Source organism: Spinacia oleracea, chromosome 6 (genome assembly GCF_020520425.1).
Source record: "Spinacia oleracea cultivar Varoflay chromosome 6, BTI_SOV_V1, whole genome shotgun sequence".
Classification (NCBI taxonomy): domain Eukaryota; kingdom Viridiplantae; phylum Streptophyta; class Magnoliopsida; order Caryophyllales; family Amaranthaceae; genus Spinacia; species Spinacia oleracea.
This window is the reverse complement of record NC_079492.1, coordinates 124,723,686-124,750,664: the sequence shown is the minus strand read 5'-3', so window position 1 is coordinate 124,750,664 and position 26,979 is coordinate 124,723,686. Positions and strand designations below refer to the sequence as shown.

Genomic DNA, 26,979 nt, shown 5'->3' with positions numbered 1-26,979 from the left:
GAAGACAGAGCAGCAATGGAGAATTAGAGCAGCAATGGAGAATCCAAAAAATTTTGGGTAATTGATTTTTGATTTGTTAAGAGATTAATTAATTTAATTAAGGGTTAATTAATGTAATTAAGGGTTAATGTTAGAATAAGTAGAGAAAACGGTTTATTAAGGGCAAAAAGGTAAACATAAGCTAACGGGGACTTAACGTCCGTTAGCCTTGTGGGCATTTTGTGTATTTATACTAAACCTCAGGGGTATTTGGTGCATTTTGGAAAGTTTAGGGGTATTTGGTGCATTAATGCAAACCTCAGGGGCATTTCATGAAAAATCCGTTGAAACAAACTAAGAACACTTTTTTTGGCTTTGCTGCAAACAAAGCTGCTGAAGAATACACAATGTGGCACAGTAGACTTGGTCATGCCTCTCTCTCAAAACTTGAACACTTGGAGTGTGTGAAGCCTATCTGACAGAAAAGAATGATGCAGTGTGTATCATTTGTCCCATGGCCAAGTTTGCAAAAGTACCTTTCAATCTGAGTTCTTCCCATGCTAATGAGATATTTGAATTGGTGCACATGGACATTTGGGGTCCTTACAGAGTGGAAACAAGGAACAAATTCAAGTATTTCATGACAATTGTTGATGATCATTCAAGAATGACATGGATATACTTGTTGCAATACAAATCTCAGTCCCTGTATACCCTTGTAATGTTTCAGAACTATGCAAAAAATCATTTCAGTAAATCCATCAAACACTTGAGAACTGATAATGCCCTGGAATTTGATGATGGAGAATGTCAGAAGTTTTTCTCTGAAAATGGAATCCTCCATCAAACATCATGTGTGAGAACACCTCAACAGAATGCAAGAGTGGAAAGAAAGCATAGACATGTGCTGGAAATGGGAAGAGCATTGAGATTCCAAGCCTCATTGCCTTTGCTTTTCTGGGGTGATTGTGTGATGACAGCTGGTCATATAATAAACAGACTGCCTGTTAAGATACTTGAAAACAAGACTCCATTTGAAGTTCTTCACAACAAACATCCAGAGTATGAACACTTGAGAGTGAGACCACTACTGATAAGTTCAAGGCAAGGGGAGTGCCTTGTGTCATGTTGGGTTACCCATCATCTCAAAAAGGTTACAGACTGTTGAACCTAGTTACAAGACAAGTTATGGTGACAAGGCATGTGAAATTTAAGGAACATATCTTTCCCTTCCACTTAAATGCTGAAAACTCCTACATGAAACTTCTACCTCAAACCCAGCCAAACACAAACCTTTTTCCATCATCTGATCTGTTTGACATGTTTTACAATGACAGTGATGATGAACCTGTTGGAAACAACAACAACATTCCTGAAACTGATTCACCTACCCAAATCCATGAAGTCACTGAACCTGAATCTGAAGAAGAACATTCAGAAGAACCCAATGTTCCACATGTTGAAGATGTGGCTCCAAGAAGATCATCCAGATTTCACTCAGCTCCAGTGTGGTCAAAAGACTATGTGATGAAGAATAACCCAAATTCTCAACACATAGCTAATTTGGCTGATTGTGAGATTCACAATACATTCTATTGCTTCCTGGTGACTCTGAGCAACATCAGTGACCCAATATCCTTCAGACAAGCTATCACACAATCAAAATGGGTCAATGCCATGAATAGAGAGTTGGATGCATTGAAACTCAATGATACTTGGGATATATGTATCTTGCCTCCAGGAAAGAAGACCATTGGGTGTAAATGGCTGTTCAAAACCAAATTCCACCCTGATGGAAAACTGGACAAGAACAAATCAAGATTGGTTGCTTTGGGGTGCAAACAAAAGTATGGTCAGGATTATGCTGAAACATTTGCACCTGTGGCAAAAATGACAACTGTAAGAACCATCTTTGCAGTAGCAGCAATGCAAGACTTGTATGTATTTCAAATGGATTACCAATGCTTTCCTACATGGAGACTTGTATGAGGATGTGTATATGAAATTGCCTCAAGGTTATAATGGAATTGGGAGTAGAATCAAACTGAATGGTACTGATGAATGTGATGTACCTCAGAAAGTTGTGTGCAAGCTGAAAAAATCTCTGTATGGCCTGAAACAAGCCCCAAGACAATGGTTTGCCAAACTTTCAGAAACACTGCTGAGATTTGGTTATAACCAGTCCAAGTCAGACTACAGCTTGTTCACAAAGTCAAACACCCAAGATATTGAAGGGAATAATGCCCTTGGTCCAAGTATGCATATAATATTAAGTCTAATAAATGCGGTTCAGTATTAATTAACAAGTTAATAATTCAGTGAGATCAAGTGAGCTGAATGCCTAGCTAGAGGTCGCTCCAGTTCAAGTGGAATTAATTATATTAATCCACAACTTACTCTTGACTGAACCCGTAGGGTCACACAAATAGTACGTAAACGGATCAAGTATTTAATGGAATTAAATACTCCATCTATGGATATTCGGAATCGACGGATCTTGGTTTCAGTGGGAGCTGAGATCGTCACAAGCAAGAAATGAATACTCCGGAAACGATGATATTGCCGGAAACGGAAATATGGATCGTATCGGAAATATAAATATTATCCAAGTCGTAGATGTTGCCGGAAACGGAAACATGGTACGTATCGGAAAATATTATCGGAAATGGAAATATTGCCGGAATCGGAAATATTGCCGGAAACGGAAATATTGTCAGAATCGGAAATATTATCGGAATCGGAAAATAATTTCGGAAACGGAAATATTAAATATTTGTTCGAAACGGAAATTAATTCCGGAATCGGAAATATTAAATATTGTTCGTATCGGAAATGAATTCCGGAACCGGGAATTTAATCGGAAGCGCATCGTACGAATTAGCATCGGACGAGGCTTGCTAGACGAAGGCCCAGCACGAAGCCAGGCCCACGCCCAGCAAGCCGAGCGCCCAACACGAAGGCCACAAGCCTCGCCAGGCCCAGCGCAAGGCCAGGCCCAGCAAGGCTGCTGGCGCGCGCGCTGAGCGTGCTCGTGGGCTGTGAGGCAGCGCTCATGCGTGTGGGCCGTAAGGCCTGCGCGGTGCGTGCTTCCCTCGTGGTCGTGCAACGCTCGTGTTCGTAACGAATCCTAATCCTATCGGAATTCGTGCATTGATTAAATCCTAATCCTAAAAGATTAAATTTATTATTTAGAGTTCTAATAGGATTCTAATTAATAAATCCATATCCTAGTAGGATTATAATTCCTTTCCATAAACTCTATAAATAGGTGCCTAGGGTCACATATTTACATTGAGATTTGAAGATTCAAAAGGTAAGATTTTCAAGCAAAAATCAGCCAAACACTTGCAACCCAAATAGCCGAAATTCCTAGTAACCTTAAGAGCGATTCTAGTTGGTCAAGCTTAAGGCGGATCCGGACGTGCTGTGGACTATCTACGGAGGGACGACACTTGGAGTCCTAAAGACTTGTTCTTGTTCGGTTCGGGCGCAGCTAGGGAGGGCACGCTACAAAGTGTATGCATCTGAATTATGCTAAATGATTATGTGTAAATAATATGTTTCTTGGCTTTATGGTTTTTCCGCATGGTTTATGTTTATTCATATGTATCATAACCTAACAGATATTACCTTGATACTGATATATGTTGATGATCTGTTGATATGTGGCACAAACCAGACAGAAATTGCAACTCTCAAAGAAATGTTGTCAAAGTCTTTTCATATGAAAGATCTTGGAGAATTGACCTATTTTTTGGGTCTTGAAGTGTTCAGATCCTCATCTGGTTTCTTTGTGTCTCAAAGAAAATATGCCTTGGATTTTCTTAAAGAACATCACATGGTTGATGTCAAATCTGTTCTACTGCCCATGGAATCAAACCTGAAACTAACCACAGACAATGGAGAGTTGCTTCCTTCCCCTACTCCATATCAGAGGTTGTTGGGTAGGTTGATTTACCTGACCATCACTAGGCCTAACATCTCCTTTACCGTACAACTCTTGAGCCAATTCATGCATCAACCTACTTCAGTTCATATGCAAGTTGCCAAAAGACTTCTAAGATACATTGCTGGCACTTTCAATCAAGGCATACTGCTTGCTTCCACCTCTACATCCACTCTAACAGCTTATTGTGACAATGATTGGGTTAGATGTCCAATATCAAGAAGATCAACCTCAGGCTATTGCATCTTCTTGGGGAAATCACCTGTTTCTTGGAAGGCAAAGAAGCAGTCAGTTGTGGCTAGATCATCAGCAGAAGCTGAATACAGAGCTATGGCCTTAACCTCTTGTGAAGTAACTTGGCTGACACACTTATTGAAGGATCTAGGTCTGACCACTCTACCACCTGCAGTGCTAAAATGTGACAACCAAGCTGCTCTTGCTATAGCTGCTAATCCTGTACTCCATGAGAGAACAAAACATCTGGAAGTTGACTGTCACTTCATTAGAGACAAAGTACAGAATGGCAGCATTGTCACAGAACAAGTCTCATCTAATGAACAGATTGCAGATGTTCTGACTAAGGTTCTCACTGTGAAGCAACATCAGTATCTCTTGGACAAGTTGGGAGTTACCACTCACAACTTGAGGGGGAGTAATGAAGGATAAGCTCTCTTGGAGTAATTAGAGTAATTAAGCTCAGCCTTAGTCTTTAATTCAATGTGGCTTCTTTTTGTCTTTTTCTGCACATGTATGGGTACTAGCCATGAGCTGTACCAAGGGAGTAAGGTTAGTGGGGTTTGCTCTCTTCTTTTACATTGGTGTGCCGCACTATATAAGTGTGTGCAAGTTGTTTTGTAGGCAAGCAATCCAACACAATATAATTGAGCCTCCATTTCTTCCTCTTCTCTATTTTCTGCATTTAAGTTCTGAATTCCATGCACAAGCTGTGAGCTTTTTGTTCATCACAATCAGTGATAATCAAGTTATCATAGTTTACACAAACCCAATTCCAAGTCACGAAGTGGGCACTCAAATTACCCAACAATAACTAAAAATAAGAGCTACACAATTGAGGAAGGAATTGAGAAATCGGAAATGATAAAGGTCGCAACATGCGACCTTTAAGCCGTGTCACAGTGGTGACATGGCACGCCTATGTGTCATAAATTGTATTTGGAAACTAAAATATTTAGATTATGTAACCTATTATACATGTTACAAAAATGGTAGGAAAATCTTAATATTCTAATTTACAAATTGAATAAATGATTCTAATTTGTATATATAGGAAATTAGAAGAAAAAAAACTTTTAATTATTTATATGATATAGGAAACTAAAATAAAAAATACATTTATTAATTTATATTGTACTTAGAAAATAAAAAATGGGTGTGATGTTGACGGAAAAGATGGTCGCCTGGTCGGGGTGTCTTGTTGACGGAAAAGATGACCGGGTGTCTTATTAATTTATATTGTACTTTTTTTCTTATTAATTTATATTGTACTTAGATGAACGCAAAACATGATGGTGAGTCGGTGGCTTGGGTGTAGTGAGGAGGCTGGAATGAACGGCCCTTCTACTATTATGAAGTAATGTATGATTATGAATTTTTATTTGCATAAAACATATTATTAGATTATAAATTAGTGTATTTTTTAAATTAAATTGATGTATTTTTAAATTGCACAAAAAGATATTATTAGATTATGATTTTTATTTTTTTAATTTGTAATTTATAAGATAAAAGGAAATATATATTTACTATAAATATAATAAATATTTGTTTCCTTCTTTGTATCGACTAACTTATTTATATATTTTCATGGTAAAAATATTGAATTGATAGTAAAAAAAAATTGATGACGTGTTACCTACATGGCGCCTATATATACCAATGAAATGACGACACATAAGATTGCGACAACAAAATGTTGTCGCAACTTGCGACTTTTATTATCGTCCGAAATAAAGAAAAGCAGAGCTTATTCAAACAACGATAGGTCACAAACAGAAACAGGAAACGAAAATCATTCTGGTGCATGGATATGAAGCCTAGGATGTCCCAAAGAATCTAGAAAAGTTTGAGCCGAATCGGACGGTGGATGGTACTCCGATCAGAGTGATATTTGAACCTTCTCACTGATGATAGGCTGCTCAATCACTTTTTGTTTCTATCTCTTTCTCACCACACTTTCTTCCTTAACTACATAACTCGCCTTTGATTATTTCCCAGCTATATGTATTTCATGATGGCACACTAAAATACAATACGATAAACTTCCCAAGGAAGCCTAAATACTCAACTGTTGCAACACAAACTTGCTACAAATAAAATGGGCTTCTCTATATAGGAAGGGATCCATAAGCCCAATAAGCATTTCATTCTGCTCACAAGGTTACTTCAACCACTTCATGATTTTACTCAAGTCCTTCGATATGTCTCTTCATTTGTTTTTCAAGTTCCTCACTGTTTCTCCTAATTGTTTACTGCCCAAGGTTCAGCCAAAGTGTATTGTAGGAATGAACCTCCTTGTTTCATATATGTGTTATGTACTACTCCCTCTGTCTCGGAATACTTGACCTGTTTTCCTTATCGGGCCGTCCCTTAATACTTGACCTGTTTCTAAAAATGGAAATATTCTAACAATATTATATTATTTCTCACTCCACCACTATTAACCCACCTACCCCCTACTCCATACAAAAAATAATTAAAAATTCAACCCCTACTCTCCCCCAACCCCACCTCTTAACCCACCTCCCACTAACTACATTAAAATAATACCCCACTATCAACTACTACCTATTAAATTAAATAAGTCAATTCAAGTCCCTTAAACTCTGTGCCGGTCAAACCGGGTCGAGTATTCCGGGACGGAAGGAGTATTAATTTATGGGAATGGACCCCCTTTGTTTCATGTTCAGCCAAATTTTGATTTGAACTATATTATTTCATGTGCATGTGATGTACTACTATTGGAGGACTTACCTCTCCAAACTCGCGGAACTCATTTTTTTTAATTAATTTCTAACTTGCATAAAAAAAAAACAAAGGTTCAGCCAGAGTGAAAAGGCATAATGTGGGTATTCGAAGTTACTCTAGCAATCAAAGCCAACAAAAAAAAAATAATTGCTTCCTCAACAATCTTTAATGTTTTTTGTTTAAAGTGCTATGTAAGTGCTAGTAGAACTCATTTTAGTAGTCTGGGTAACATAGGAGCTTTAAATGTCCAAAATCTTTAAAGACTAATGTTTTAATCATTGGAACATGATCTATTTGTCTTCTAACCCTATCGATGTCAAACAAACAAACAAAAAAAAAAAAAAACGTGTCCAGTCAAAATGGATAACTACTACGTACCTCTATTTCATAGTGATCTTTTCAATTATTATTTGCACAAATATTAAGATAATTATGATAAAGTGTGTAAAAAATGGGTGAGTATACTAAAATGTTGATAAATAAGAGATATTTGGGTGGGTGTAAGAAAATATGATTAAAGTAAGAAAATGTGAGTGGAAAATCTAAATTTTAATTTGTAGTCTTGTAGGATAAGAGGGGTAAGAGGGTACATTTTCATCTCCAAAAATAGTATAAATCACAATATAAATAACATTGTAAAACAGAATAAAACGGATATTATAAAGACAACTTTGAAACGGAGGTAGAATGCAATAGACGAAATATTTATTTTTATTTTTATTTTTTTTGTTTATCAAAATGAGTTGCTTAATTGGAGTATTTGTTAGTTTTCCGTCCCTTTCAGAACATTGGAAGAAGTTAATATTGATGAGCTATTTCAACTCCATTGGAAGAGGTTAATGTTAACAAATGGATGGAATCGAATCATCCAGTAAGTACATACCGAGTGTAAGATACAAATTCAAGAGGACAATAAACAAAGACATACATCATCGTCTGAAGGAATTATGTCCTTAGACATTTCCGGCAATTACTAAATACAAATAGGAATTAATTATGAAGATAATAAGTTAATTATTTTAGTAATCATATTTGCTTGCTAGAGAATAAATGTGATTAGTAGGACAATATTGATTGGACCTACAACTAAAATAATTTAATCCTATAAGGTCACACATATAAGCACTAATTGGAATGGGCCCAAAAGGCCCGATGGCAACCGGTCTATTAAGGGAAAGAATGTTGGGCTTTGGTTTTGTGTTAACCTAAAACTCTCACATTATAATAGTTATAATGTCAGGGATTTAGAAATCACGTTCATTTAATATCTGACAAAAAGGAAAACACAAAAACCCTAATTCTATTTCTCTAAAACGTCGTTCTTCCCAAACAAAGCAAGAGATTGACCGTGATCGTTCTCTTCCGTACTAGCATACGTGGTAAGTAGAGGAGCAACAAGTGGAGCTCTAAAATCTTTGAAGCTTGCATACGAACGGGAGAACACGCTACAAAGGTGATTATTCTTTCGACTTAATCTGATCTACATTATTGTTATGCATGTGATCCTGTGATAGATGTTAGGAAATTGTTTCCTGAAATTCCGCTTTATGCATCTATATGTTCCTACATCGTCATATATTCATATATCATTGTTTTTATTGGTTAATTATTGTGACTTTGCGGTTTGCATCCTCTTCTAATATGGCAGTAGATTAATGTGGCAATAATATAATGACTGAATGAAGTAACGAAATGATAAATAAATAGGATGTCGACCACGTACGTTCGAATATTCGTGTAGAATTTTACGTGCTCAAGTGTTGATAGTGAATAAAGATTGGACCACGTACAACAACACATTACGTATAACGTGTGCTTTAATTTTAAAAGTCTAAAGAGAATGTCTAATTACTACTTAAAACCTTAGCTTGTCCTCTAATTAACGACTTATCAAAATACAATTATCAAATCTGACAACGTAATTAGATAAAGAGGAAGGAAAAGAGAGAGGATAAAATGCAGAGAAGATTAATGATGTTGTTTCTATGGTTTGGTCTGCTGAATTTGGTTGCAGCCGATGAGTACAACCGCAACGACTTTCCTCCTGAGTTCGTATTTGGGGCTAGTACATCTGCTTATCAGGTGCCTCATTCTTATTTCAACAAGTATTTGTATGTATATATATTATCCTACATTATTTCCAATTAATTTTGTGACTTTTATTTTGCATTCATTTTAATTTACCTTGAGAATATTATTATGCAATATTTGAGTACGTTCAAAATATATTAATTGGTGTATTAATTGTCATGTTCTTTAAATTAGTATTTCTTGATAAATAATGTAGTGTCCAAAATATTATTCCAATTGTACCTTAATTTATGTCTTTTAGTGTCGAGATATTTTATTATCTTTCAAGTATAACACTATTAGTTCCCAGCCTTCTTAAATCAAAATTTTCAAACATCATGATCGACGGATTTTTAGGAACTTTGAAACCCATAATTTAAAAACCGTAGGGTTATATTTTAAAATAAAAAATATAATGATACCACACTTTTTCATCAGTTACTATAATAAGTCATTTCTATTTCCAAATAGTTTGTTCCTCTATATATTACATCATTATTTATAATTCCCTCAAAAAAAATAACATCATTATTTATAAAATAAATATCACGTCAAGATAATTAAAAAACATACTTATTTGTTTGTATCCCACCATAACAAAAACAGGTACTCCGTATTATTTATATAAAGTATAATTACAATATGAATCATAAATTGTATTGTATATTTGGTGGATTTGGTGGGGAATTCGCCGTGTGACTTGAAAATCTTAGGGTCGAACCCCTTAAAAATTAGTTTTCCATATACACACCTTATATCGAAGTATTAGTTTTTCATAAACTCCGTACATAATTACAGAGAATTATAATTATTCATATATATACCTAGTATTTAAAAAATAACACCATAGACCATTCGATGACACGTGTCATCCATCTTTCAAAGATCATTAAATAACACGTGTCACCTCATCTTTCCTCCATAATTTTCTTTTATCATTTTTTCGTTTTGTTATACGAAATATTTTACAGCTTCAACACCTCATCCCTTTCATCTTCCCCATTCAACATCAATTCACCATTTAGTTCATATATTCATTCAACCTCTTCCACTCCATCTCCATATTTAACTCTCAATATTAATTCACCATCTAATCTATATGTTTTTTAATTTAAATTTAACTCATATATAAATCATATGTTCTCATTAATCAAGATCACAAACCTTCAATAAAATTAACAATTTAAAAGACGGCTTAATAACCACTAATATAATTGTCCATTCTTTAAATGGGCTCAAAAGCTAGTTAAATGTCATACACTCATACATGGATCGCATGTATAACCACTATTACTGTACATCTATAGGTGGAGAGAATTATAATTATTCATATTAAATGTCATACATGGATTGCATGTATAACCACTATTACTATATATCCGTAGGTGGAGGGAGCAGCACTGCAGGATGGAAGGACGCCTAGTATTTATGATACTTTTGCTCATCAATCTAGTAAGCTTGTCTGAGTGTCTTACTAAATCTTTCAACTAGGATCTAATATTGTTGTCTTTATCTTAATATATATTTTCAAAATATTAATATTTTTATAAGATTTTATAATATGTAGTTAAATATATTGGTGGTCAAAGTTGTGCATTGCCAAGCGTGTTCAGTCAAAACGGTACAAGTATTAAAGGACGGAGGGAGTATCATTTATTATTTATTATTTTGATAGTAAATATCATATCGCTTCCTAACATAATATTAAGTTCAAATTTGAAAATTTCAGGAAATGGAACACTTAATCCGGATGTAGCATGTGATCAGTACCATAAATACAAGGTGATTAAAAGTCTTTAATACCTCTTTTGTTTTTATAAAAAAATTAATTAGTTTTTGGGCGGTTGCATGCATGGATTACTCTTTTTAGTTGAGAATTGAAAGAAATAAAAATGAGGAGATTGTTATTTGTGAATAGAGATAATGTACTCCCTCCGTCCCGGAATACTTGACCTGTTTTCCTTATCGGGCCGTCCCTTAATACTTGACCTGTTTCTAAAAATGGAAATATTCTAACAATATTATATTATTTCTCACTCCACCCCTATTAACTCACCTACCCCCTACTCCATACAAAAAATAATTAAAAATTCAACTCCTACTCTCTCCCAACCCCACCTCTTAACCCACCTCCCACTAACTACATTAAAATAATACCCCACTATCAAATACTACCTATTAAATAAAATAAGTTAATTCAAGTCCCTTAAACTCTGTGCCGGTCAAACCGGGTCGAGTATTCCGGGACGGAGGGAGTATGAAACTTGAGAGCATGTATACGTAGGGGGTGAGCAAAAAGTCAGGGTATTTTGATTCGTAAACAGAACATGTTAGGAACTTGTGGTTTTGGAATCGAAATCGGAATCTGATGTGAAGGTTTCGGTTTCGGGTAACAAATTCGGGAACCTATTGCAACAGGTTCCCGTTTCGATTCTCAATTTTTTGGAACGGGTACCCTATGGGTACCCTGTATACATTAATTCTAACATTAATTTTAAGGAACTTATTACAATAGGTTTCGATTCCTAGAATTTAACAGAGTACCCTGTTGTGCTCACCCCTGTGTACATCGGTGATTGACTTCAAAATTAGCGTGCTTCATGGCTTCATCCCTCTCTCTAAATTATGTTATTAGTCATAGCGTAACCAATTAATTTAATTAGAATGGAACTCTTATTGAACTTATATGCGATTAAATTCTCAAATAGTGCGTGCGGACTTTTGATAAGGAAAGTATGGAAATGGTTATCTTATTGTGATCAATTAATGTACTTAAATCTAGTTAAGCTTATTACGTACTCCCTCCGTCCCATAATTATAGTTCCGTTTGACAAAAAACACGAGTTTTAAGAAAAATGGAATATAGTACATGAAAAAGTGGAATAAAGTACAAATGATGATTGAGTTGTATGGAAAAGTGGAATAAAGTACATGTGAAAGATAATATAGTACATAGGAAAGTGGAATATAGTACATGAGTGAGGATTTTCAATACATTTTTAATTACTCCGTAATATAGTACATGAGAAATTGGAGACCCTAGTAGCCAAAAATAAAAATAAGACTATAATTTTGGGACGTCCGATTTAGAAAATAGAACTATAATTTTGGGACGGAGGGAGTACTTAGTTTTCCCCCTCTTATGGCTCTTAACATATATATTTTCTACTTTGTGTGACATTAGGAAGATGTTCAACTCATGGCAGAGACTGGATTGGACGCATACCGATTTTCTATCTCCTGGTCGAGACTGATTCCAAGTACTAATATTTATATCTTCCTAACATATACTCCCTCCGTCCCGGAATACTCGACCCGGTTTGACCGGCACAGAGTTTAAGAGACTTGAATTGAGTTATTTAATTTAATAGGTAGTAGTTGATAGTGGGGTATTATTTTAATGTAGTTAGTGGGAGGTGGGTTAAGAGGTGGGGTTGGGGGAGAGTAGGGGTTGAATTTTTAATTATTTTTTGTATGGAGTAGGGGTAGGTGGGTTAATAGGGATGGAGTGAGAAATAATATAATATTGTTAGAATATTTCCATTTTTAGAAACAGGTCAAGTATTAAGGGACGGCCCGATAAGGAAAACAGGTCAAGTATTCCGGGACGGAGGGAGTACTACGTATATATGTACCAAAATTGTCAATTGTATTAAGTTTATGTTTATATTGTTTAGATGGAAGAGGATCTATTAATCCCAAAGGTTTAAAATACTACAACAACCTCATCAATGAACTCATCAAACATGGTAATGCGCATGCTTTTCTACTGGAACGTAACAATATTTCAATTGAAATACTACGTATGGAGTACGGATCGGAGTACATGATAAGCTACATAGAACGAATGAGTATTAAATTAAACTCGATGAAATGTACGTGCAGGAATCAAACCTCATGTTACACTATTGCATACAGATGTACCACAAGTACTCGAGGATGAGTATGAAGGTTTCCTCAATCGAAGGATCATGTATGTACTTATATTTATATATTGAATCCAAATACATTTCACACCGTACTTTGAGATATAACACCTTATGTTGCATGTGTCCATACAAATTTAACTGTACGTAATTTACTTATTAAAGTAGTACATGTGACAAATTTTTTTGAACAAAGAGATCATTTATCTATTACATACTCATCCCTTTTATAATAATGTACAAATTCAAAATTTTGATAATATTCACAAGTGAAAAGAATCTTTTAAAAAAATAAATATTCATATTATATCTTATTTAATACGTGTCGACGAATATTTAAAATTTATGATTTTTACTAATGTATAATTAATTTGAGATAAACATATATATATATATATATAATGTGCATTGAGAAACATTAGGAATAGAAACTGAAACATCAAAGTATGATTTTTAAGTCTTTCTCACTTACTACTACTTGTTTGTCTCATTAAAAGCTAATTAACCCCGACCCCTTAATTAGTTAAGCGTGATGTTAATAAAATCCCATCTCAAATAAAGAATAACTCCAAATATACAAGCTAGGTTTAGAAGCTAGTTGATTTTTTTTCTCATATAATCTGATGTTATTTGGTCTGGTCTAATATAATCTGGCACGATTTAGTTAATTTGAAACACTCAAGACACTAATTGTGATGGATAATAATATATGTACATGCAGAGAAGACTTCACAGCATACGTTGATGTATGCTTTAGAGAATTTGGTGATAGGGTTCGATACTGGACAACTTTGAACGAGCCGAATATCTTCGCATTTGGTGGTTATGATATCGGGAATTTCCCCCCAGGTAGGTGTTCTCCCCCCTTCGGAAATTGTAGCAGAGGAAACTCCACAACTGAACCATATATTGCTGCTCACCTTCTACTATTGGCTCATGGATCTGCTGTAAGGCTATATAAGGACAAATATCAGGTATTTCCTTCGTTTTTTAATACTCGCAGCGTTTGAACTTTTTACACTATTCACACATTGACATTATAATTTAACGATTGTTGATGATTTATATACTTCGTACGTAGTATAAGATAAATATAGTCATGTTAGATTTTTGACAGATTTATCTCGATGTGTATTTTCAAAATATCAACATTATATAATTTTTGCTTAAAAAATTTAAAGATATTAATAATCAAAATTGTTTATTAGCATGCGTAAAAATGACAAAAGCGCAAAATTCTTTAGAGCCATATTAGTTTATTACTCCCTCCATTTCTAAATGTTGTATCCATTTGGAATCTTGGGGGGTTTTTAAGAAAAATAGAATCTTGGTTTGTATGGGTATAAGTGTAATGATTGGGTGTAAGAGAAATGATTGTGTGTAAGAATGTGTAAGAGATTCTTTTTTAAAGATTAAAGTAAGGAGAGAGAAAATATTAAAGAATTATGGGAAAGGGGATATTTTCATTTAATTAATCAAAAATCAGAAAAAATCTGATTGAAGTGGGGACCAAAGTACATGAGGTGGATTTATTTCATCCAATGAGATTACAGCAACAGAAAAAAACGGAGGGAAAACTTCCCAAATTGGGAAAGTCCACTTCCCTTTTTACACTTCCCTCCAAAAACAGAAATTTACCAAAAAGTTTTCCCTCCAAACTTTTTCCCTCCAAACTTTATACATTTACCACCCTTTATAAATAGGGGACAATTTCTACCCAAAAACCCTCATAAATTCCAACTGTTTTAATATCAGTTACAACAACAAAAAACCAAAGGCAATAAATGCACTACAATTAATCAGCAAGGGGACATTAATGGCTTCAGATCAAGAGGAGGACGAGTTCCTCGGTTTTTCCGATGATGAAGGAGACGGGACGAACTCTGATTCAGATTATGATGATGATGAAGCAACCCAAAATGCTGTAAGTGAAGTAAATGCTCATCAAATAGGGGACTTTGAGCAAAATCAACAATTGCCAGATCTGAATGAAGTGGGACAAGAATATGCACAAGAATGTGAAGTGGGACCACAGCATACATCAGGTATATCAGATAACCACTCAGTTCCATTTTTGTTTGATTTGAACATGCCAACACAACAAGAGTTCCCACCATCTCCAATTCATCAAACAGAAACAGAGCAAAATCATCATAAGCCTAGAACCCCAAGGATTAACAACGAATTAAGGTTGGAAATCTTGTTGTTCCTTCTCTTAAGAAAAGAAAAGCATTCAGATGAACTCATTCATGGGACAAATAGGCAGGCTGTTATAAAGTTTGGTTACACAAGGAAGACAATTAGACTAATATGGCAGAGAGCATTGGCACATAAGGCAGCCATGGATTCGTATTTCTATGATAGCAAATATCACAACTGTGGGAGAAAGAGAATTCAAGTAACATATGAGTCTATAGCCTCCATAGCCATGGGGGATAGAACAACCATTATTGATCTAGCAAGGATGCTCAATTTGAGTCCCACAACAGTTTGGAGAATGGTGAAAAGAAAACAGATAAAACCACATTCAAGTCCATTGAATCCAGGCATTTCAGAAGAATGCAAGATGGCAAGGATGAAGTGGGTACTTGGTCTCTTAATGGACTACTCAATACCAAATGATCCCACATATTACAGCATGTATGATTTCATTCACATCGATGAGAAATGGTTCTATCTTACACAAAAAAGTCAAAGAGTTTATTTAGCAAACAATGAACCATTTCCACACAGGAAGGGAAAATCAAGAACTAAGATTCCAAAGTTCATGTTTATGGCAGCAGTAGCAAGGCCAAGGTGGGGACAAGATGGGCAGTGTGAGTGGGATGGGAAACTTGGTATATTTCCATTCACAGATGCAGTGGCAGCAAAGAGAACATCCAAAAATAGAGTCAAGGGGACAATTGAGACTAAACCAATCAAGTCAGTTAATCAGATTGCAACTAGGGCCATGCTAATCAACTACCTAATCCCAGCAATTAAAGAGAAATGGCCACCACATGAGGGGGAAAGGGTGATATACATCATTCAAGACAATGCAAAGGCACACATTTTGCAAAATGATCAAGAATGGCAGCAACATTACAAGCAAGATGGCTTCACATTGATATTGACTCAGCAGCCAGCAAACAGTCCAGATTGTAACATATTAGACTTGGGGTTCTTTAGGTCAATTCAATCACTAATGCACAAAAAGATGCCTAAAACAGTTGAAGATTTAAGTGGTGCTGTGACTGAGGCATATAATGAACTGCATGCAAAGACTCTATCTAATGTGTGGATGTCACTTCAATATGTTGGAAATGAAATTTTGAAACACAAGGGGGACAATGACTACCAACTCCCACACAACAAGAAAAAGATTTTAGAAGATGAGGGGAATCTGCCAGAACAAGTTAAGGCCCCAAGGTGGGCTGTGAATGAATGCAAACAACTTGTTGATGAATGGAGAGCAAATCAGTGAAGTATAGAGCAAGAACGAGAGATTACTTTTTGTGTTTTGGGAACATGTTTTAAAAATTACAAGAGCAAACAAAATGTCACTTTTGTAAGCTTGAATGAAAGCATCACATGTATTTAAAACATTTTGGAAGCAACATATCAACTGGAAGAATGAATGAATCAATTTGTTGTTGTTAATCTTTAGTTTTTGTTCATCATACTCACATATTTGTAGTTATTCATGTACATTGCATATTAACATATGATTTCAGGATTATTCAAAATCATAAGGGAACATGTACATTGCATATTAACATATGATTTCAGGATAAGTCAAAATCATAAGGCAACAATGCACCAATTTAATGAGTCAGCCATTCCTTAAACCATTAAGGGGACAACTTTATGTTTTCAAGGCAACACATGAATTCATTTTCAAGGCAAGGCAAAGCATGGGGACATGTTGTTCTCAGTTTGTATGTGTTCATCATCATTGAATCCTAAACTTTAATATCCTCCTCCCAAATGGAGTGAATGACTAACACAAACAGAAATGGGATAGAAAAGTCACTCCATTTGACAGAGGATACTAAAAGTGTAGGAAACTCAGGACATGCAAAATCACAACTCTAAACACATCAGCTTCAAAATGGAAAGAATGAATATCACATCATTTTCAGATGGAATTTATTCCCATTTTGAAACCGATGCGTCAAAAGATGTAATATTCGAGTTACTAAATCATTTCATCATTGAACAACTCAAAAAAACAAGGCCATGAGCAAGGCAGCAAAGGCAAGGTATTTACTTACAACATACTTAGAAAGTCATATGCAAAATCACTTCTCTAAACACATCGGCATCTAAGTGGAAAGAATGCATATCACATCATTTTCAGATGGAAAATCTTACCACCTAGATACCGATGCGTCAACAAAAGTAAAATTCGATATGCTTAAACCAATTCATCATTGAACAAAGCATGAAGAAGAAGGCATCAAGTACATAGAAGCAAGTACACACAACCATCTCAGAATGTCCCCAAGCATCCCTCACACAAACCCCATCCACCAACACTTAGCTCCCGAGAAGCATTATTCATGCTAATGGCGCATGAGTGTTAATGGAATATAGGGTTTGAGTGTCAGCAAATGAAAACTCATCATAGATGACTCAAAACAAATAACAAGGCAGCAATGGACAAGGCACAACAATCTCAGTTAGGTTGATTTACAGCATATATGTAGTATGTTTCTAAATTTTAACAACCTCATCACCCTTTCACAAAAGGGATTACATGATCACTTGTTTGTTTTTGAAATGAAATTTATCCCCTTTTGTAAAAGGGGACGAGGGAATATGTTAGAAACCAAAATCTAAGATAATCAACAATTACATCACAGATCACAATGATCAAACTCACACATGGGACATTAGCAAACATTAGGGTTCCAATCTCAGAGTTGTTGAATAGCATCATTGATCTATTGTATCAATATTTTCTCAACTTTAACATCCTTTTGCCGAATGGAATGATTGATATTCACTACTGATCATGTGAAATGACAATCACTCCATTAGACAAAAGGAGTTAAAGGACAAGTATTGAAACATAAATCTCAGGATATCAACCTTTAACATCATTGATTATCATTAACACCACAATCAAACATGTTGTTTAAGTGTCATGGTGGTCCTTCCAAAGGGAATTGACAAATTGTGAACTATCGCATTGGATATTTAAAAATAAGTCAATCCCCTTTGAAGGACCACCTAACTAACAAAAGTAAAACATGCATGACATCAAAATTCATCTCAGATGTCCCCAAGCATCATTGAAACAAATTCAACCTACACACACTTAGCGCCTGAGAAGCATCATCACTGATACTAATGGCAGCACGAGTGAGTGTAGGTAACTTGAATTGTTTCTCAGCATATGAAAGACTCATCATCGATGTAACTTGAAAAAACACATCAGCATATGAAAGACTCTGCATATGAAAGACTCATCATCATGTTAAATTTGGTCTCAGATGTCCCCAAGCTTCATTGAACCACACCATGTTCACAAACCATTAGCACACAAAAGCCTCATACAGCCTACGGCTGGATGCTAATGGCGCACTGTGGTTTATGAAACATGGATAGTTTCTCAGCACTGAAAGACTCATCATAGACCTCATTCAAACCCTAACATCACAGACCAAGCATTCAGGAAAGACAAACAATAAGAGGGGACTTTAATGAAACTGTTTTTTTCCAATCACATGTTAAAATTTTATTCATAAACCCATCCCATATGCTTTCACCCCTCTCAAGGCAACACTAATCAACCAGCAAACATATGACAGTTTCAACAGGCAACATTATTAAATCAGCAAGCACACAAGGCAACATTCATCAATCAACAAGGCAACATTCATCAATCAACAAGGCAACATTCATCAATCAACAAGGCAACATGTTTCAAGCAACAAGGCAATAATAGAGGACATGAATACACTCCAAACCCTATCACATCATCAACAAAACAACAACACCCCTTGCCAACAACAGATCACAGTTGTTGGCTACTCCACCTTATGTCTCCACAGCTAACCAGCAATCCAAATATAATTAAAAGAGGGTTTATAGAAGACACACTTATCTCTAAGCATCATCAACACCCTTAGGTGGCTTTTTTTTTTATTTCATCTTCCTTCACGTTTGGGGACGAAACCGAACATTGCCCATCAGAAACCTCTGGACCAGCAGTTGTGTTCTCACACTCACCCACATAGTATAGGTCGAATGAATCAGAGTGATTGGGTTCCTTGCAATCAAGAGGGGACATAAAATATGTTTAATATATTTCACATCATCACAAACATTCATGGGATTTATTAATTAAACTAAACAAGATCATCATAAATAGATCAAGTCACAAGATCATCATACGAAGACCATCACACATGTCTGAACTGAACAACATCACCAAAGAACAACCACGGGATTCAACATGCAATTTAAAGAACATGCAACATGCAACTGAACTAGATCAACTTAACAAGATCAAAGAACAACATCATCAAAGTAATCATGGAATTGAACATCCAAATCAACCAAAACAGACCAACATTCATGGTATTCAACATGCAATTTAAAAAAACTCATAAAATTCGAGAAAAATCAAGGGATCTCTAACATGCAATTCATGAACTTCATCATTTAACCAAAAAAATCAAGGGATCTCTGACATGCAATTCGAAAATTTATCATTTAACAAAATAAATCAAGGGATCTCTGACATGCAATTAGAAAACTTCATCATTTAACAAAAATTATCAACGAATCTCTGACATGCAATTCACAAAAAATCACAAAAAATCAGAACATGCAGAGTAACCCTAATTTTATTAGAAAACCTACGTTTCAACCAAAAATCACAGATTTTCTCCAAGAAACACAAAAAATCCCAAAAACAGAGTAAACCCTAATTAACTCGAAAAATCAGGAAAAAAACCCAAAAATAAGGAAATATACCTCATCAGATTCGTCTCCTCCAAAGAATCTCAGATCTGCTGGTGTGGGGACTCGATCGTCGTATTTGGACTCCACCTCTTCACCAGGCTCCACTTCCATTTTCTCAAACCAAGCTTTGAGATAATTTCGGGTACTCGTGTTCTCCTTCTGGGCCAACCTCAAATTATTCAGATACTCGCCAGAATACGAGTGCTCGTTGTTGGGACAAATGCATTTCGAGCCCCAATCACAGTTTGAGTCAGGAATTCGTTGCCCAGAAGTACCAACCGAATAAGTCGGAAGATATTTGGAGGAAGAGGATCCCATTAAGAAATTAATAAAACCCTAATAAAACTCCGATTTTATCCCCAAAAAAATTTCACCAGAGAATCGATTACCAACCGGGATTTGGGACGACAAAGGGGACAAAACTAGAGGGGATCTCACCGGAATGTCGTTCCGGTTAAAGTTTGAGAACAATTTTGAGCGAAAACCCCAAAGATCTGAGAGATCTCACCAAAAAAAACGAAGAACAGGGGCGGAGAAGGTTAGGGTTTTTAGAGAAACAGAGAGATTTCTTGAGGAGAGAGAGGGAGACAGGAGGAGAGAGGGATCCGAAGAGAATGAGGAGAGAGAGGGTGAGAGGGACGGGTTATAAGGAGAGAGAGGTGAGAGTGACGTTAGGGTTTTATTAATTTAATAAGGGAGGTGGGTGGGTTAAATGAATAAAATATTATGGGTGGGGAAAATTAGGTGGGAATATGGGTAGATTCTTTAGGTTTTTTGGTTATTAGATTGAAATATAAGGGTATTTTAGGAAAAAAAGTATGTCCAAAAATGGAAAGATTCTAAGTGGATACAACATTATGAAACGACTAAAAAGGAAACGGATACAACAAAAAGAAACGGAGGGAGTACATATTAGTACCAATTTTGTTTATTTTAATTTTCTTTCATGCTTCTTGTAAATTAGTCGATGTCAAAAAACAAAAAGAAATAAAGAAAGTGACCAATTCATGATACTAGTATTGACCCCATTGTTATAAATTATACTTTGAATTATGAAAAACGTAAATACAAAAACTAGATTAGGACGAGTTAATCTCTGTTTTTAGGATAATATTAGCCCCTATTATATTGCTGATGGGATTCAAAGCTAATCTACCCCCAGGATTTCCTAATCACGAATATAATACATCAAACTCAACTATTCCTATTAAAATAAATAAATAATTAATATTTAAATTAATTAAATATTAATAACCGCAAAAAAATTAATAATATATAGCCATATTACCAACCCAATACTAGCAAACCAAGCTCAATCCCACTTGGCCCAATAACTCAAGCCACAACATATTCAATATATGAAGCACATGAATATATTTAAGGATATGCAAAACAACATATTTCTTCCATGTGGGAGTATTATCTAACAAACCCCATGGCATGCACGGGTTTGTTATACTTTAAACGTGAATAATTTTTCAATTCATCAAAGTAAAGTATGTATTTTATTTCGTGTTTCACTAATAAAACAATGAAGATAGAAATATAAATGGTATATTACTTGAAATTAATAGAAAAATTAAAAGATAAAAGGGACATGAAATTTATTGGAGGTGAAGAAGGGGGATGAATTCTTTTTCAGTGGTGAAAAGACATGAAATTGGAGAAGGAAGAGACATAAAATTTAAAGAAAATAAAATGGGAACATGTTTTCAATGAGGGACCCATGACACTCCAAATTTCTTGCAAATTTTCCTGTTATTAAATATTAGCATAGAGATCATTTGTTATTAACACAATTATTTGATATAGGCCAAACAACTTGGATTTGTTGGTATCAATCTCCTTTGTTACCATTTCAGTCCTATTACCAACACAAGAGAACACATAATTGCGACTCGAAGAACTTACGATTTTTTGATTGGATGGTAAGTTCAATTCAAGATTAAATAGTTACTTAATTCTACAATTTTAAGATGTTATGAATTAATGTCGGATTAATTCAATAAAGATCGATGAATTTTGATTTGTGGTTTTCTAGTTGGGAAATAAATGAAAATACAATAAATACTCAAATAAAGAACACCAAATTTATAGTTGTTCACTCATAAATGAGCTACATCCACTTTTGGGAAGGGGGATTATTGTATTAATCACTTCAAACTTTGATTAAACTCTCCACACAATTCAGAAATAGGTTTTTATATAGTACTCCCTCCGTTTCTTTTTGTTTGTTACGTATCCCTTATAGGGTGTTTCACAATGTTTGTTACGTGGGAGAATCTTTCCTTTTATAAATTTATTATATTGTCATTTTTTGTGCTAGCTTTTAATTTTAATTGGTTCAATTTTTTCAACTCATTAAATTTCTTTACAATTTCCAAGTATGTTAAGTTAGCAATTTGTGTGCTTTTCCATTATTGGTTCATTTTGATAGATAAAACAATCTTATTGGTTGTTGTAATGATTAGTGGATTGAAGTTTTATTTGAGTTTATTAAAAAAGAAAAATAATCTTTATTATACGTTAATAAACGTGCAAAAGTCCAAACGTAATGAACAAAAAGAAACGGAGGTAGTACCAAAGAAGAAATAAGATCAACGAAGTAGAAAAGGCCACGTATCCCAAACAAAAGGAAAGAGAAGATCCCGCTTAGTTGTGTGCCTGCACAGAAATTTTGTGCGCGCAAACGACCTTGTTGTGTGCCCGCACAGAAATTTTGTGTGCCCGCACAGAAATTATGTGCGCGCGCACATGCCATTTTTGTGCGTGCGCACAAGTTGCCTAAAAACTTGCAGGAGCAACTGTAAAATCCGTGCGTGTGCATTTCCTTTTTTCCTTGAATTTTTCTTTGCGTAATTAGTAAACCCAACTATATTAATCCTCCATTAAAGATTTAATTCACTTATTCACAACATAAGATTATATTTATTAAGTTTTGAATTGGCCACGTAATTTCTTATTGTGAATTGTAAGATTACAACTTTCGAATCGTGAAGTTAACTCTTCCCTTGGTCTATTAGGTTTATGCATCCGTTGACATATGGTGACTACCCTGAAATAATGAAGAAAAATGCTGGCAGAAAAATTCCTATTTTCACAGAAAAGGAATCAAAATTGGTGAAGGGATCATTTGATTTCATTGGAATTAATTACTACAGTGTCATGGAGACCAACGACTATTCTATTGGCCTCTCCAAATATCCAAGAGATTTTTTTGCCGACATTGGAGTGGAGTGGAAATGTATGTTTAACTCTAAACTTCTTGCAAGTACCTTTAATATAATACTAGTATGGCTCAGATTTATAATTTGAATATAATATGTGAAATTTGATAGATTAACAGTCAAATATGATATTAAAATCCGTATAAAATAAAATGTTAAGAAAATTAAGAAATTAAGGTAGTAATTCAATGCTTGATGGTTCCGAGTTCTAACAATAGGCCCATTTTTAATGTCACATGTAATACGTGTAAAGAGTACTTGTTAAATACTCATTCGTCCCTTAATACTCGCACCGCTTTTCTTTTTGGGTCGTTCCGTACTACTTGCTCCGTTTGTATAAATGGAACTTTTTTATCAATATTTTATTATTTCTCACACTTACTTACTAACCCACTACCTACAAAAAATCATTTAAAAATTCACACCTCCACCATCCTCTTGAGAAAGTCAAAACTGCAGGCTGTTATGTTTTTGTAAAAACATACTCCCTTCGTATTTTTTTAAGAGATACACTTGGTCGGGCACGGGTATTAAGAAAAAGAATTAAATGAAATAAAGTAATAAAACAAGTGGGTTGGGTAGATATTTTAATAAGTAAAACAAGTGGGGACCATGTCATTTTAGGGGATGGGGGGTGGGGGTGTGGGGTAAATAAATTATTTAATTAGATGGTGGGGTTGATAAGTTACTAAAAATGGCAAGTGTATCTCTTAAATAAATACGGCCGGAAAAGCCAAGTGTATCTCTTAAATAAATACAGAGGGAGTAACAACAACAAAAAAAATCAATGAAATGGTACATGTTTTAATCGAAATGGTACTCTATTTTTTATGAAATGATACTCTTTTTAACGAAATGGTACATGTTTTTATCGAAATGGTACTCTTTTTTTAATTAAATGGTACTCTTTATAAATAAATGGTACATGTTTGGCGCTGTTTCATCATATCATGCCGCCTCGCCGACCTCCTATCCTTTTACACATTTTCCACTAACTATATTAAAAATACCCCAATATCAACTACCACCCATTAAATTAATAAGTCAATTCAAGTGTTTTAAATTTCGCACTGATCAAATCGGTGCGAGTATTAAGAGATGGAGGGAGTAAGTGTTAAATGACATGTATACTTTCTTAGGAACATTTGTTTAACTTCAATACGGAGAACAAATAAGATTTTTTCCAAGGCTGGATTTAAAATCATGTGTTAATGGGTGTACTTTGTATATGACTTGAGCAATATTTTTAAAAGAAAAATAATACACCATCCATTCGTTGTTCAGTAAGTTCACATGAAAGAAATTAATTAAGCTGATTTTGCTTTAGTGTGTTTTCTATTCAACTGATTTTCACTTATTTTTTCTGAATTTATCTTATCTGAACTTGACTGAATTTATTAAAACTTGTCAAAACTTATTTTAGTTATAAACTGTAATTGGTCAATCCTTATTTTTCATGAACTTATCTGAACTTAACTAAACTTATATGAACTTACCTAATTATTCTCATTTTTTCTCAATTGTACATTTACATTATAATTTATAACATTCTATTCTTACAGATTCTGATCCAAGTGTATTGCCAGACGAGGTGAGAGATTTAAATCATTCAATCAAGTATATATTTCAATTATATGGTTGTAATTGTATATTTGAGAATTAGTTACATCTACTAACATTTTAATTATCGCGATCTCCTAGTTTATGTTTCCTAATGAACCATGGGGCTTAGAGCGAGTACTGGAGTATTTCAAGGATGTTTATCAAAATCCTCTAATCTTTATTCATGAAAATGGTTTATCCTCTTACTTCCTAATTTCTTTTAATTTTTTTGTAGACTATTAAGTTTTAATTAGACATTAATGTTTAAATGGAACTTTGTTGCAGGTCAAGTGGCAAAACATAGTACAGCCACTAATGATCAATTTAGGGTTGAATACATACAATCTCATATTGGGAGTTTGCTTAATGCTGTGAGGTAAGATGAATACTTTCTCCATCCTTTTTTGACGCATTCATTTGATTTGTCCCATACCTTTTTTGGCATATTTTCCCGGCCACTTGCTCTATTTCTTTCTCTCTTTTATTATTGACACCCTTTATCTATCTATGTGTACAATTATACTGAAATCTGAATGAACTCTATTTTTTTTTTTCAATGAGGGAGTAGATCCTATCATGACAACATTTTTTTTTTTGACAATAGAGGGAATAGATCGATCCTATCATGATACTTTAAAAAAAAAAAAATCAAAGAACAATGATATACAATACAAGCAATACAATTATTTTAGGTACCAAATAAGGTTTTGGATTCACTAGGGTGTCCATTAATTAATATTGTTAATTATGATATGTTCTTATTTTTGGAGTAGTTGAAACAGTTTGACTTTAACAATATTCATACGTCGTTATGACTGGATATTGTCATTAAAATATAGTGTCATGCATATGAGATCTTGTTAAATTCGCCTTGATAAATATTTTCAACATATCAACTTTTTATAATTTTTTTCTTTATCTACATAATTAAAGATATTAATGATAAAATTGTGCATGGACAAACGTAACTAAAGAAATGTGTCAACTAAATAAGAATAGAGTAAGTATAAAATAGTTCATTTATGGTGCGTTCTATTATCTGATTTCACTTATTTTTTCTGAACTTATATATCTTAACTTATCTGAACTTAATTAACCGAATTTATCTAAACTTATCAAACCTTGTTTTAGGTATTATTGTGCTTCGTCAACCCTTATTTTTTCTGAACTTATCTTATATGAAATTCATATAATTTATCTGAATTATTTTTCCTGAAATAAGTGAAATTAAATAAGGTGAATCGAAATGTATAGTCTTAATAAGAATTTATTTGACTTTTTTCCTTATTGCAGAAATGGATCCGATACAAGAGGGTACTTTGTATGGTCACTTATGGACGTATATGAACTATTATATGGCTTCAAGTCTACCTTTGGTCTATATCATGTTGATTTTAATAGTCCAAATTTGACAAGACAACCTAAGTTATCTCAAAAATGGTACTCTGGATTTTTGAAGGGCAAAAACACAACTACATACGTAGAGAAGAAAAAGGTAGAAGATGATGTTATGGGTCGGTCTTCAATTTAAAACTTTTTTAAAATCCAATGTTAACCAAACACAAGTTGTTCGACATAAAAAGAAGATGAGAGAAACTATCCACTTATAAGTTTTCAGTTCGTGATGAAGAAAACTTGAAAAGACATCAATTGCTCTATCAACCTATATATGTTTTCTTTCTTTTTTTTTTCTTTTTTTTGAAGGTAACCTATATATGTTTTCTTAAGAGATATATATTACCTTTTTTACTTAATGATGATAAGATTCAATGTAAGAACAAATATTTTACGTTACGCATTTTGTAATTTACGTAATTTATGGTTTACAATATGTGACCCTATTTCGTGAAATATGAACAATGAAACTATTAGGCTGGACTCTAGGTGAGGGGTGCGACCATCTAGGGCCCATGACGGAAAGGGACTAAAATAAAAGCATGTCCAGTAAATTAGTACTAGTAATAAACAACGCATTAAATACACATGTTATTTTTTGGCGCATTGGTAGAAAGTACTCCCTCCGTCCCAGATTAGTTGTTACACTTACCTTTGCACAAAGTTTTAGGTGATAAATGGTTGTTTGGTTATCAATTGTTATTTTATTGAAAAAGTAGATCTGACAGGAGTTAACTAGTATATGCACGGTTTATAATCTAAATATTAATTTTGCATGAACTCTAAACTAAAATTATAGAAAATTATCATCAGAATAGAGCTTACATATATTTTTCTAATTAAAACTAATGATGGGTGGATATGTTATTGCCTCATTATCCGTCTTAATAAAAAA

At 34.3% G+C, this 26,979-nt stretch overlaps 2 protein-coding genes across 2 annotated transcripts; both read left to right on the top strand.

Annotated features, from left to right (window-relative positions):
* Positions 1 to 1,978: 1,978 nt before the first annotated feature.
* Positions 1,979 to 4,591, top strand: LOC130463570 (uncharacterized mitochondrial protein AtMg00810-like). The gene is made up of 2 exons (XM_056832737.1): positions 1,979 to 2,234; positions 3,603 to 4,591. The coding sequence occupies exons 1-2, from the start codon at positions 1,979 to 1,981 to the stop codon at positions 4,589 to 4,591; spliced, it is 1,245 nt and encodes a 414-aa protein (XP_056688715.1).
* A 4,162-nt stretch (positions 4,592 to 8,753) lies between these two features.
* On the top strand, positions 8,754 to 26,454 carry LOC110796029 (beta-glucosidase 11-like). The gene is made up of 13 exons (XM_056833317.1): positions 8,754 to 8,992; positions 10,366 to 10,432; positions 10,710 to 10,762; positions 12,165 to 12,240; positions 12,658 to 12,729; positions 12,866 to 12,953; positions 13,628 to 13,880; positions 21,673 to 21,788; positions 22,884 to 23,104; positions 24,650 to 24,678; positions 24,789 to 24,882; positions 24,975 to 25,065; positions 25,983 to 26,454. Exons 1-13 carry the CDS (start codon positions 8,867 to 8,869, stop codon positions 26,218 to 26,220), a joined length of 1,524 nt encoding a protein of 507 aa, XP_056689295.1. The 5' UTR covers positions 8,754 to 8,866; the 3' UTR covers positions 26,221 to 26,454.
* The last annotated feature ends 525 nt before the right edge of the window (positions 26,455 to 26,979 follow it).

Excerpts from the sequence above, each read along its gene's own strand:
- LOC110796029 (XM_056833317.1), top strand. The coding sequence starts at position 8,867 with ATGCAGAGAAGATTAATGATGTTGTTTCTATGGTTTGGTCTGCTGAAT. Across the intron at positions 8,993-10,365 it reads CTAGTACATCTGCTTATCAG|GTGGAGGGAGCAGCACTGCA; the intron begins GTGCCTCATTCT and ends ATATATCCGTAG. Across the intron at positions 12,241-12,657 it reads CTGGTCGAGACTGATTCCAA|ATGGAAGAGGATCTATTAAT; the intron begins GTACTAATATTT and ends TATATTGTTTAG.
- LOC130463570 (XM_056832737.1), top strand. The coding sequence starts at position 1,979 with ATGAAATTGCCTCAAGGTTATAATGGAATTGGGAGTAGAATCAAACTG. Across the intron at positions 2,235-3,602 it reads GAATAATGCCCTTGGTCCAA|ATATTACCTTGATACTGATA; the intron begins GTATGCATATAA and ends ATAACCTAACAG.